This window comes from Chaetura pelagica, unplaced genomic scaffold, assembly GCF_000747805.2.
Source record: "Chaetura pelagica isolate M959 unplaced genomic scaffold, ChaPel_1.0 scaffold299, whole genome shotgun sequence".
In the NCBI taxonomy this organism is placed as follows: domain Eukaryota; kingdom Metazoa; phylum Chordata; class Aves; order Apodiformes; family Apodidae; genus Chaetura; species Chaetura pelagica.
Window position 1 is genome coordinate 1,441,258 of NW_009954507.1, and position 12,410 is coordinate 1,453,667.

At 44.3% G+C, this 12,410-nt stretch overlaps 1 protein-coding gene across 1 annotated transcript in view; it reads right to left on the reverse strand.

The window, feature by feature from the left end:
- Window positions 1-846: 846 nt before the first annotated feature.
- EVA1C (eva-1 homolog C (C. elegans)) overlaps window positions 847-12,410 on the reverse strand; it is a 25,139-nt gene continuing 13,575 nt past the window's right edge. Inside the window, exons 5-8 of the mRNA XM_010004689.1 lie at window positions 8,140-8,283; window positions 3,673-3,744; window positions 2,556-2,645; window positions 847-1,232 (exon numbers count right to left, since the gene is read on the reverse strand). Of these exons, the coding sequence (XP_010002991.1) occupies window positions 847-1,232; window positions 2,556-2,645; window positions 3,673-3,744; window positions 8,140-8,283 (692 nt within the window). The remainder of the gene's footprint in view (window positions 1,233-2,555; window positions 2,646-3,672; window positions 3,745-8,139; window positions 8,284-12,410) is intronic.

The window sequence follows — 12,410 nt, forward strand, 5'->3', positions numbered from 1 at the left end:
CACTGAATGTCTTGCATGCAGGTTGATTTTTGCCTTGATGTTGATTCTTCAGCAGTGCTTTGCTCCCCAGGGCAAGCCTTATCTGCTGGCTATGTGCTTTACAAGAGAAGCTCTAGACTCTGAGAGGGATTGTGAAATCTCTGCATGCTGAAGTCTGCCTGGCTTCATGTGCCATTATGTTAACACCAAGAGGGCTGCTACCAAGGAAACAAATTCTCAAACTGTGAAATACACGTGAAATTTCATAGAAATACCACTTTCCAGCTGAGTTTCCAGATCTTCAAGCCCAGGGAAGGGACCCTTCTTTACTGTCATTCTCTTAAGTAATTGCATCAGCTGGATTTAAGTGAGCAGAATTTAGCTCCCTTGTAATTTGTATCACTGTTACTGCAGAAATGGGATTTATTAGGGAAAGGTTACGTGAAGGAAACAGCAGAAAAGCTGGGTTTCATTTTGCTTTCTCTTCAGTAGAGAACTTTCTTTTGTAATTTATGAGCCACAACACACTAAGTGGTTACAAAGCATCATGTCCTACTATAGGTGTTTTTCCATTATATGCTCCTTAAATGTTTTTGTCCTTTTTTTAATATTCCTTAACATACATATGGCAATCAATCCCATATTACAGTGAAAATTAATCCACAACATAACTTAAAACTATGAAAGCTTGTTAAAGTGTTTTTCACAGAATGATTTATGGACAGTCAAGGGTTTGAAACTCTTTTATTGAATATATTTTTTTCTTACTTTACAAATAATTATATGCACTGATACAAATGTTCCTTCACAGAAGGTACATTTCTTTTTTTAAAAAAAAGGGCTAGGGCATCATCCAAAATAAGCCATTTATTGTTCATTAATATAAAATGTATTCATATTTCTAGGAGGTGTCATATCCAAACCACTGTTCATCCAAATTTCTTGTATGATCTGCTCCCTGCGCTCTATCCTTTCAGCCAGTTCTGCTGCCTCTGTGGAACTGTAACCTGAGTAAGAAGGTCTGTAAAGTCCTGATACCTCATCCTGGGCATCCGAATCAGAGGAATCCTCCTCCTCCTCATTTTCACTGCTCTTGTATGCTTCATCACTTTGTGGCACCAAGTGATCCTTCTCTCTGTGCAATTTCTGCAAGTCCCTGGAGCAGGGCACGCGGAACACCAAAGCACACAGCATGAAGACTAATCCCACACAAACGCTGGACATAAACAGAAGAGCAGCTCTTTCAAGGTGATCTGAAATCAGAAAGCCACTGCTTAAACACTTGACCAACTCTGCCAAAGCCAAGCTGCAAAAACAAGCAGCTGCCATATCTGAAGCAGCCCACAGGATGTAGCCACGGTGGTGGGGTGTGCCTGGGGGGCAGGGGGCTGAAGAGAGGTTTTTTTGACCCGTTCCAACCCCCCCTGCACATGCAGTCTGCACACTTGCCATCTCTGCCTCTTCAAATTACTGTGCAAAAAAATCCCTGCTTCTTAATAACATTATGAAGTAACAACATTATCCCATCCTTTTATTAGCAGCTTGCTAGCATTCTCAACCAGCTACCCTTGAAGCATACCCTTGTTGTTTTTTTCCAGCCACCCTGCCAAAACAGGCCTTACTCTCCTGAAGAGGGGGCATGGGAAGAGCAGCTATGGCTCCACAAAACCATGGCAGCATCCAGGCCAGGCAGGGTAGGGAGCATTTTTCTTCCTTGACAGAATCTGAGATCACTTCTCAGTATAGTAACAAGAGAGACAGACATGAAAACAGCCTTTCTCAAGGGACTGTAAAACCAAGCCCAGCCCTGGCTGCTCAGGGTTACTGGACAGACACAAGGGTGGTGGGGTCTGGGGGTGTGGAGAGAGCTTCTGGGGGCAGCTGGGTGCTGTGGCAGGCACAGTCCACCTTGCTGTGCTGGCAGCCTGTGGCTGCCCTTCATGCTGGCTGGGGAGGCCCTTGCACAGGCCGTGGAATGATGCTTGACAGCTGCATGGTTCTTGCCATTCTCCAGAAGAGCAGCACTCTTGGCTCCAGAACTGCTTCTCAACAGCAGCCTTTGCTTGCTTCCAAAATTCAGGACTTCTCCTAGGGTGTTACAGAGCTGGTGATGATGAATTTATTTGCCTTAGTGTTGCTAAGTCACAAAACCCGCCACGTCCCCTACCAGAAATGGCTGGGTTTGGGTTGGTGTTTGTTTGGGGTTTTTTTACTGTTCCTTGATGATCCAATGTATGCAAACCAACATTTCCAAAAATGGATGTCTCCAGTGCTGCTCCCAGATCAGGACCAGGTTTTCAAAAATACCAAACAACCAACACTCCCCATTGAAAATATTCATTTAAAAAAAATATCTTGGCTTCAGTCTCTGAAAGAGTTTGGATCCTTCAAGATGGAAAATATTCTATAAATATCAATTATGCTGCGATTGTCCCAACCACAAGATGGTGATTATATTGTAATAATACTGTTACTATAAACATGGGATTACCAGTTGTGACTTTCTGAGGCGGTCCTCCCTTTTCCTGAAATGTCACAATCTGATGAACCAAACATTCTCAGCTTCATTTTCCTACCTCTGATGTATGCAAATGTAGCCAAGGAGTCACTAACGAAAATGTCATCTTTCTTTGGAAGTCTTGATTCCTTTGGATCAGGTTTGACACCTGGGACATGAGGAAAGAAAGCAAATTCAGTCATATCACAGATGATGAAGCTACTGAACTGATGCTCACCCAATAACTTCTGAACAACCAAGCCTGTCTAAAACACAGGCAGGCCAGTACTGTGCTGTATATTAGAGCAAACAGTGTTTGATAAAACTGAAATAAAGCATAAATAACAAAGCATTAAAAGTATTAAATATCTAGAAAACAGCACAATTATTTAAAATAATCTAGTGCCAAGTGTAACCCCTTGCCTATTCCCATTAAGCTTTCTGAAATAATTTAATTCCACTAAGCTTCACAACTCTCAAATGGGCTTCTCAGTCTAATCACTGCAGTACACTCCTGTTACTGATGACAGTGAATATACATTAGCCACATTGTTAATTTGATTTGCCTTTAAGAAGAGCAGATGTTGGCATAACTGTTAAAAATCCCTTCACCCTGAAACAACTGCATTTTCACTTTTACTCTTCCCATGGTTCAGTCAAAGTTAGAAGACAGCACATTGGTTATCACAGAATCATAGAATGATTTGAGTTGGTTCTAGTTCCAACCCCCCTGCATGGGCAGGGACACCTCCCACTAGACCAGGTTGCTCAGAGCCCCATCCAACCTGGCCTTGAACACTGCCAGGGATGGGGCAGCCACAGCTTCCCTGGGCAACCTGGGCCAGTGTCTCGCTAGCTTCACACCAAAGAATTTGCTCATATCATCTAACCTAAATCTCCCCTCTACCAGTTTTAACCCATTTCCCCTTCTCCTCTTGCTACAAGCCCTTGTAAAAAGTCCCTCCCCAGCTGTATGAGTAGGTCTGGTAAGGCTGTTTCCTTCACAGCCGTGCTGTGACAGCGGAACCATCCTTGCATGAATCCTGCCCTGCTCCCGGCCCATCATGCTGCCTCCACTGTTCAAGCAGGGTTTCCATGACCTTGTTCCAGTTCCCTCAGACCAAGCTCTGCAGCTCGAATATGCCCTGTTTCAGTCAAAGGAGAGCAGCAAACCACACTTCTTTAATGGTACGTACCATCGTTCTGTTTAACGGAAGCCTTGCTATCTGTGACGAGGGGGTTGACAGCTGTGAGGATAAACTTAGGAACTGAAAAGACAACAGATAAATTGTGTACTGTTAGTTTTAGAAATCGGATCCCCATTAATGACCAATCCCACTGCTAGCCCCAGATTTACTAATGTGGTTTCTTATGGTGGTTTTGAAGGGATCAGAGCAGGTGGCTCCACTGCTCAGAGATCAGAGTGGGTGGCTGTGTCCAGAGTCAGGGCAGGCAAGTGCCAGCCCTGCTTGTGTGCAAGCCTGACCCTGGTGCTGCAGCCAGCCTGAGCTTCCTTGGTGGCCAAGAGATGCTCCCTCACATGCAGAGGACAGGAGAATTTGCAGAGCTGGTGCATGATGCAGCCCCAGCAGAGGTGTGCTGCCTAATCCCACCATACCAGCCCATCCAGGGGTGCTGCCACTGCATTGCCTTGACTTTCATCACCCTAGGAACACTCTAACCCCAACAGCTGGCAAATGCAGGACCCTGCATACACAGGAGCCCCAGGAGAAGGGCTGTGCTCAGTGACTTGTCCTCTTCCCTCCACCACACCTCACAGATCTGGAATACTAGTAGGCAGGGCACTGGGATGCTGTGGCATGGGATAGCTCTAAAGAGCAGGATGCTCACAGGGATAGCTCTGGGCAGGAGGAAAAGGAGGTGGGGAGGGAAATAAAGTAACTGGGAAGAAGACATAAAGGAAGTTGGGGTGGGCAGGGAAGGGAGAAAAGGGCAAGTGCTGCAGGCAGAGCAAGTCTGAGGGATGTGATGCACTGGTAAGAGAGCAAATAATTTTCACCTAAACATCACTGAAACAACAAAAGGGACAGATAACACAGCCATTTCTTGCTACGTACTAGTAAGAGCATCTCTGGACCCCTGACTGGGTTCACATACCAGCCCACATGGAGCTCCAGGAACATCAGTGAAGCTGCACACAGCATGAGGACCTGCCCTCTTGTTTTCTGCCCCCTTGTTTTCTGCCCCCGTTTCCCACCCCACAAGGAGTGTGCCAAGCAGCAGACAGGAAACAAAACTGGCCTACAAATTCAAGACTAGGCTACAGTCAGATGCTAAATTGCATCTAGATACTGTTTTCCAATGAGGATGAATTCTCTGATAAATGTTAATAATCTTGTGTGACACCCTCTGCAAAGCCTCTGAGAGGTTGCTGAAGGGGAAGGTGCCCAGGATGGGAAGAGATGAGCTGCCTAGAAGAGGGCTGCATCCTTCTCATTTCAATATTTTTTTCCCTAGACAGTTTTTCATGCTAGTCTCAAAAGAGCTAAAAGCAGGTGCATCATGCAGACATTGAGAGCTCACATACTCTCTGTTAGATGAATGGGCCCTTCAGATACCTAGATCTTGGCACCTGTTCGCTGCACTATGTGAAGGCAGATTGATTGATTTTCAGACTGATGTGAAGGGAGGGAAAAAAGGGAAGAAATTTCAGGTATGAAGCTCACCTCTATTCCACATAGAAACATTTGCCAGCAAATAGTTTTAAGGAAAGTTAAATGGAGCAGAGGAGACTGGAGTTTGGGGCTTAGGATAGTTTTCATTTGAAAAACAACTAAAAATAGCAGTACTTTCTGAGCAGAACTTTTCTTTGTGTGTGGGCTCAAAGTCATACTGCTGAAGGAATTTTTTCGGGACTCTTAGCTCCTGTTTGCAATAGAAGGCCAACAGAGATAGGGGAGAATGAGCTCATTTCTATTTTGGCTTGTACCTCATCGTAATTCTGAGCTGTTTTCCAGTGGCAGAGTGTTTTTTTCTGGTGCATGAGGCAGACAGTGAGCAGGTTGGTTAGTTTTCAGACTGCCCTCTGAATTTGCAAGCCTGGCTGTTATGAACAATGTGCACGTGTTATGACCAACATTCTGGGAGGTCGCACTGTCCCCTGTGCCTTTGTATGACCAGAAGCTCCTGTGGTATGGCCTGGTGCCCAAGCAGAAGCTCCTTCTGTGCTGATGCTCCTCCTGTTCCCCTCCCAGGGGAAACGTCCCAGGGCTTTGCTTGCTGCAGGACCGAATCCTTTCCCCATGTCTTCCCATCAGGTTTGAATGGCTATTTCATACACCATCCAAATATGTATTGTAGGAAGATCTGTAATTCAAGATGGCACAGACAAAACCAGCTCCTGACAGCTTAGTTTTTTGTTGTGGCTTCATTTCAGACACAAAGACTTTAACTAGGATAGGCTGCATCAGGTCGCTGAACAGAACGACTGGTGCTAACATGAGGAATTTTTATCAAGATAATCACATCTACACTGCATCTTGTGCCAGCACTACTTTTGTCAATTAGGGTTGGAGTTAGTCACCTCCTGCAAGCTGCCAAAGGCTCTCTCAGGGGATTTGGAATGGCATCCAGGGAGTGCAGGTACAGCACGGGACATCGGGATCTGTGTTTCCTGAGAGAGGCTCCACAAGTGCAGCCTCAACAAGAGCCAGAAGAAGTCACCTCCTGCAGACATGAGGTGATGCTGAACAGGTCACAGGGGGCACTGAGACCACAAGAAGCCAGCACCTCCTGGCTCCTGCTAAGTTTTTACTATCAGGAATAAACTGCAAAAATAAAAAGGTAGCCAGACACACTCGTCCTAAACAATTGCTGACTGCTGAGATGGGGATTGTGCTTTTTTTTCACATCCCTGACCACAATGGAAATACTTTCAAGTCTGGCACAGCCCTCAGAGAACATGGTCTTCTCTGTTGTGCTCCTGTCACTTCAGGAGAAGGGCTATTTGCCTTAGTTTGGGAAGCATCAGGTTAGCAGAGATCTTCTAGTGAGGGGAAAGAATGTAAAATGTCATTCTGGAATATGCCCAAACTCTTTCCATGTTCACTAGATGATCTGTAAAATAATTAGATGTGCAAATCATTGGCTAATGCTTCAGATTGCACACCTCAGTTGGATTTGGCAGAAGAAAAAGCTTTCAAATTGTGCCAGCAACACACAAGAATGCTATTTATTACCCACATGTTTTCACAAAACCACTCCACTAAGTAACAGAACATGTAACCTCCCTGCAAGCGAATACACATTGGTTTTCTAGTACACAGATGTGCAAAAAAAGAGCAATCTGATATAATTGTCCTTACTCTACTTAAAGAGAATTCCACTAACTCATTCATAAAGTTACTACAGCATGAAGGCAACAGCACAATACGAAGCATCAGTGCAAAAGGCAGATCTCCAGCCCTCTTCAACACTATAAAGCTGAATTTCTGCAATGCCTCTCACCTGACCCCTAACACACGGGGAGACTGAAAAAGAAATTTTCTCATGTCAGCAGGGAAGCAGAAGGGGCTCGTTTTCCTCTGATCTTCAGGTGCAGGGTGATCTGGTAATCAATCCTACACTGGTGCTCTCAAAAGCACATCTCAGATAACCTGTGCCCTTTGACCACCACTCACTAGAGATGCAGCAAAAGGACTCTATGATATGTCCCCGTGGAGCAACTGCTGTGACTCCCCACAGACCTGAAAGAGCCAGAAAGAAGCAGGGCTGGCAGCTTTCTGAGCAGTGCACCGTAAGCAGAGTGGTAACTTGGTGAAAAAGGTTTTTCACATCCTTTGGCTGAAGCAGAGGCAAGCCAGAGACAATCCCCCCTGACCCTCACACAGCTAACCAGCAGCAAAAAGTGGAGGAAATCTGTTGGAAGCTTAAGAAATGAGCAGCCATTCCTAAAAATGTGCAATACCAAATGAAGGCAGTAAAGTAAAGATCTGAAACCACTTTTTCTCTCACCTTTATTGCTGTCCCACAACCTTTGCTTTTGAGAAAAAAAGAGTTGTGGGGAATTCTGCTTTCTCCTCCTGAGGGAAATATATTTGTCTACAGTAAAGAATATGGAAAACTGTTCCCTCTTGCCTGAGAAATGAGCTGGAGCAGGCTTCAGTCCTTCAAGGGATGTATAACCTCAAACCTTTATTTTGGTGAGACTTTGCCCATGAGAAAGGAAATCTCTCTGCAAGGCTGAAGGCTGTAGGTGTGCTCATGTGAATCAGATTTCAGGACTGGGCTTGCACACAGTGCTTCATTTATGCTGGACTGCTTTACCTGCACTGATGGCAGGTAATGCCAGGTAATCTTTCCTAGCTCTGTTGCAGATAATTTCTGTAGAACACACTCTTATTTTGACAGCATTTCTCAATATATTAAAACACATACTTTGTATTTTATTGTGAATGGCATTTGTATAGGAAATAAAACCTTAATGCCAGAGTTTACATTAGATGCAGCTCTGCCCACGGGACTCTTCACACATTTTGGTTGCTCCTACATGGCTATGTTACAAACTTAAAATGAAGGGGAAATTCATGAAGCCTCTGTGGGCATGTGTATTTTTGTCTCCATACATGTGTGTATACCACTTGGCATTGTTTTGCTTTGCAAGCAGAATGAAGGCTTGAAAATGATGCTGCATTTGCTCTTACCACATGCATAGCTGACATTAAGGTATTTTGTCACTCCAGGTAGGCATGGACTTCCAAAATCCCGGCTAGTGACAATTACTTTGCATCTCTGCTTCCCATAACACCTTTTTGATAGAACTTCTAGCGCCGTGTAAGACAAACAGTCTGAAAGAAAAATGCATACAATAAATACACAACACTGGTGTTACCAGAAATCCTAGTTGCTACATTCATGACTAGAGATACAAATCTGCTATTGATTTCAGGCATATGTCTGCCCAAGCAGAAAGTTTCAGAATTTAATATTAAGATTTGTCAATGCAAGGAAGTCACTTGCAACGAGAAAGTGAACTTGCAGCAAGCCAACTACCTCATGCTGACTTCCAGGTGCATGCTAAGGTTGCAGGAAGATTCATGCCAAGCTTCAAATGAGGTGCCCAATAAGACCTCTATCTTCCCTTCCTGATGACTTGGAAAAAATAAGCACATCCGAGCAGCTCTCCACCTATTCCATCTCAAGATGAATGTGTAAATACAGGGAAGTGCAATGCTGTTTGCAGGTCTTTCTCTTGGTCTCTGGGTTATTGAGATAATTTGACTGGATGACTAATTTCAGTTCAAGTCAGGTAAGATCAATTTTTGTGCGTTGCAGCAGCTAGGGCTACAGTGAAGTTTGGTGTATCAAAGGTAGCTTTTGATTTATTGTGCCTGTTGCTTAGTAGGAGCTGTTCTGCTGTAGCGAAGAGGTCAAAATGGGCTCAATATTTAACCAGAGTAACATTTGGCTTCTTCCTCCCATGCCAAATTCCAGGCTGTTCTAGTAAGACTGCTACCACAAGCCAAGTTTGCATGCCTAAAGCAACCTCAACTGCATCTACACTGCACTGCCTTCATGCCCTAATTACATGAGGTAACACACATAATTTTCAAAGCAGCCTAAACTACCCCTGACTTTGTGCAGATGAAGAGAGATCAGACTGCTGAACCTCTTCCCTGTGGGCCAAGCAAGAAGCACGCACCGTGCATGAAAACCTGCTGTGTGAGCACCTACACTTGGAATTGGGATTTCTGTATGCAGAACTTAATGCCTTCTACCACAATTTATAAAATAATAGCACTTGGTTAGTAGGATTTTCCACTGCAGCTGAAATAATTTGAGTGGGGAAGTGTGTGCGTCAGACAAACCTTAAAAAAAAAATCTCCTTTAAAAAAAGAATGTCTCTAGATGTGATTAAACTCCCCACAAAGTAAAAACACCCCTTAGTTTTGGTTTCTAAACAGAAAGCACACAGAAATGACAAGTCTGGAGTCTGAAGTAATACTGTTCTGAAGCTGTGTGCTTCCAGTGTTGCCTCATGCATTTTGGACTTTCTGTGGGTGACAGATATTTCTCACTCTAGCCTCCTGATGCAGGAACACTCTAGAGGTCTGAAAATATATTTCTCTGGGCATTAAAACAGTCCTTCCTATAATAAAACTCAGTCAAGGGCAGTATCTTGTCACCTTCCAATTGCTGAAGCTCATTTGTGTCTCTTCAGAGGAAGGAGAAAGAAACTGCTTGCAAAAGAATCACCAAAGATTTCCTACATCAGTCTTATTTGAAAAGAAAGAAGAGGTTTGAGACTGAAGCTCTTGACACAGAAGATTGACATTTAATATGTGAAAATGGGTCCGATTTATTATTTTTAGAGATAATCCCCTGATACCAGCACTAAATAAGTCATATACTTGAGCAGAGCCATTGGGAGATACTGGGCTGATACGCTTGACAGAGGACTGACAGGTTACCTCTAGACACAGATTCTTGGGAAAGCAACTACTCCTTTGTCTTTTCAGAGATCTAAAATCCTAATCCCTGTGTGTCCTGGGAAGCTGCTGGGCAGGCATAGAAGGCTGACATAAAATATTGGGCAGTGCTGATCAAGGAACTCAGATGTTCTGGTTTCCCTCTCTGGCAATTTTAGATGAGCAAAGCTATATTTGGGTGGATGTTTTAGGCAGCCAACAAGCAGCTTAGTTTGGCAAGTACTAAAACAACTGAAGAATATCAGGAGGAACTATCAGGTGACTCATAAATGAACGGATTGGGAGCACAACAGCAATCTGGCAAACTGAATTATGTTTTCTACAAAATATCCTGCCCTCAGAGCTACTCACAGTGTCTTAAAAAACAGGAGGCTGTTGGGCTCATGGTTTTCTATAAATTCAGTGATACAGCGAGTACATGTTTCATTTTGCCTTTGGTAGGTGTTTGCTCATGTTTCTGTGGGAGTTAATAGGTCCTTATCATTTAGATTCATGTTGGCTTTGGCTCCTCTACCTGACAAGCTAGTCGTCATATGCCTGCAGGCTCTTGGCAGGCCAGTTTCTGGAGAACTTCCCAAGGCTTGCCTGCTGTCACAGGTGAGCAAATGCAAACCAAGGCTGGCTTGCTTTTTCAGGACAGCAATAGAAGTTGACTGGAAAGATCCGTAACAAAACCCCCCTATTTAACAGCTTCCTGTCATCTAAGAAAATGGTGGCTTTTAGTGATTCAGTCAAGAAATACTCAATCTTTTTCTCTCTGGTTTGTGTGAGTCCCTTCTATCTCCCCACTAGCTCTCCTGGCAGCTGCGATGCCAGCTGAACGATGAGTTCAGCTTGGAGGAATTCTGTGTACCCAGTACCAAAGGCCACTTATTAAATGTCTGCAGCTTCACCTGTGCAATCTCCCACAAACAGGCATTATAGAAGCATGTCTGCACTGAAGCCAGAGGACTCCATGTGTGCTGAAGAAACAGTCAAGCTAGTTTCAGCCAGACTTGCTTCGGTCTGACAGCAATCCAGCTGCAGCAACACCAAACTCATACTAGCCATAACTTATCCTCCTTCGGGTCAAACACCTTATTGCAGTGTCTGGATGAGCAGAGGACTCAGTCAGTCCTGCACGCTGAGTAAATGAGTGAATGGCCCCACTGAATGGTCCTGAAGAAATCACCAGTCAGAAGATGAACACAAATGCGCAATGTGTCTTCTTTTTGACTAAGTAATGTTTGAGCCACACATGTTTACAGGCCTTGCTAGATTGGCACCATACATTTAAAACAAACTGCCTCTTGAAAGGCTCTTTCCTGGCACTGTAGAAGGCTGGTGGCATCCACCAGTAGTGGCGGAACAGACAGCGATGTGTGGCTGGGAAAAACACTCCATTCTCCACACTTTTCTCCCATAGTCGCCTGCTACATAACAAGACTGTTGGTGGATCTTTTGAAACAGACACTTCTATGGATGGCATGGAGATACGGGTGTCAAGAAGAGGTTCTTAATGTGGTAATAAACGATCACATCTGACTGTAGCGATTTAACGGTTAGAGCAGAAAGGCTTGTTTCTGGAGGAAAGGCTCTTTCAGCTCCCTAATTAGCTTTGTTTAGGAAAGTTTTGGCATGCAAATGACATGCCATAAATCACGCAGGCTTTAATGAGAAGCAATTTGTCTTCTGGTTTCTTAAAGCTTCCCTCAGTTCAGGCAGAAGGAGCCTTCCCTCCCTTTCTTTCCCTCCTGCCACACAAGACCTGCAGGTGATGGAGCAGCCGGAGATGGACTGAGCAAGTTGTGCCAAGCTCTGGCAACAGAATTCTGTCCCACCCTCACCAAACGTTACTAATTAATTGCCACCTTCTCCCTCATCACTATGCACAGGATGAGCCTCAAGACATGGTATGTAAAGGATGGTAGACCTGTATGACATAAAATGTAACATGCTGGTGAAAGGCCAGGCCACTCAAAAAAAAAAGCCCTTCCACAACTTGTCACTCCAGTACTGGAGCCTGGCTGCTTCTTGTTTTCATCCCAAGCTGCTGGCTTACACTGTTTCATGCTTTCTGGGCTCTGCCCACCTGCAAAAGAATAAGGAGCTTGCTTTTAAAGTCAATTGAAAGCAAAGATTTCACACTACCAAATCAGGATGGCTTGTGCTTTGTGGAGCCCAAGTATCAGCTCCGGGGATAAGAACAGACAAGGGGAAACTGGGAAGTTTGGAGCAAGCTATGGCTGCATACTCCTAAAGAAAGCTACCATAATACTATGGTAATTTATGCAAGAGCATGGCACACAGAGTCCTGCCTATGCATCAGAAAAGGGCCATTTGAACCTCAGATTCTAGCATAAAATAGCTTTATATTCCACGTCCAAGTATTGTCAGTAAACAAGGCAGAATGATAAGCTAAAAGTACTACTTAGTGCCAGCACAGACCATTCCTTACAAGTGAATACAGCACCAAGGCTTTCTAAAAAGCTGCACCCTCTCTTTCC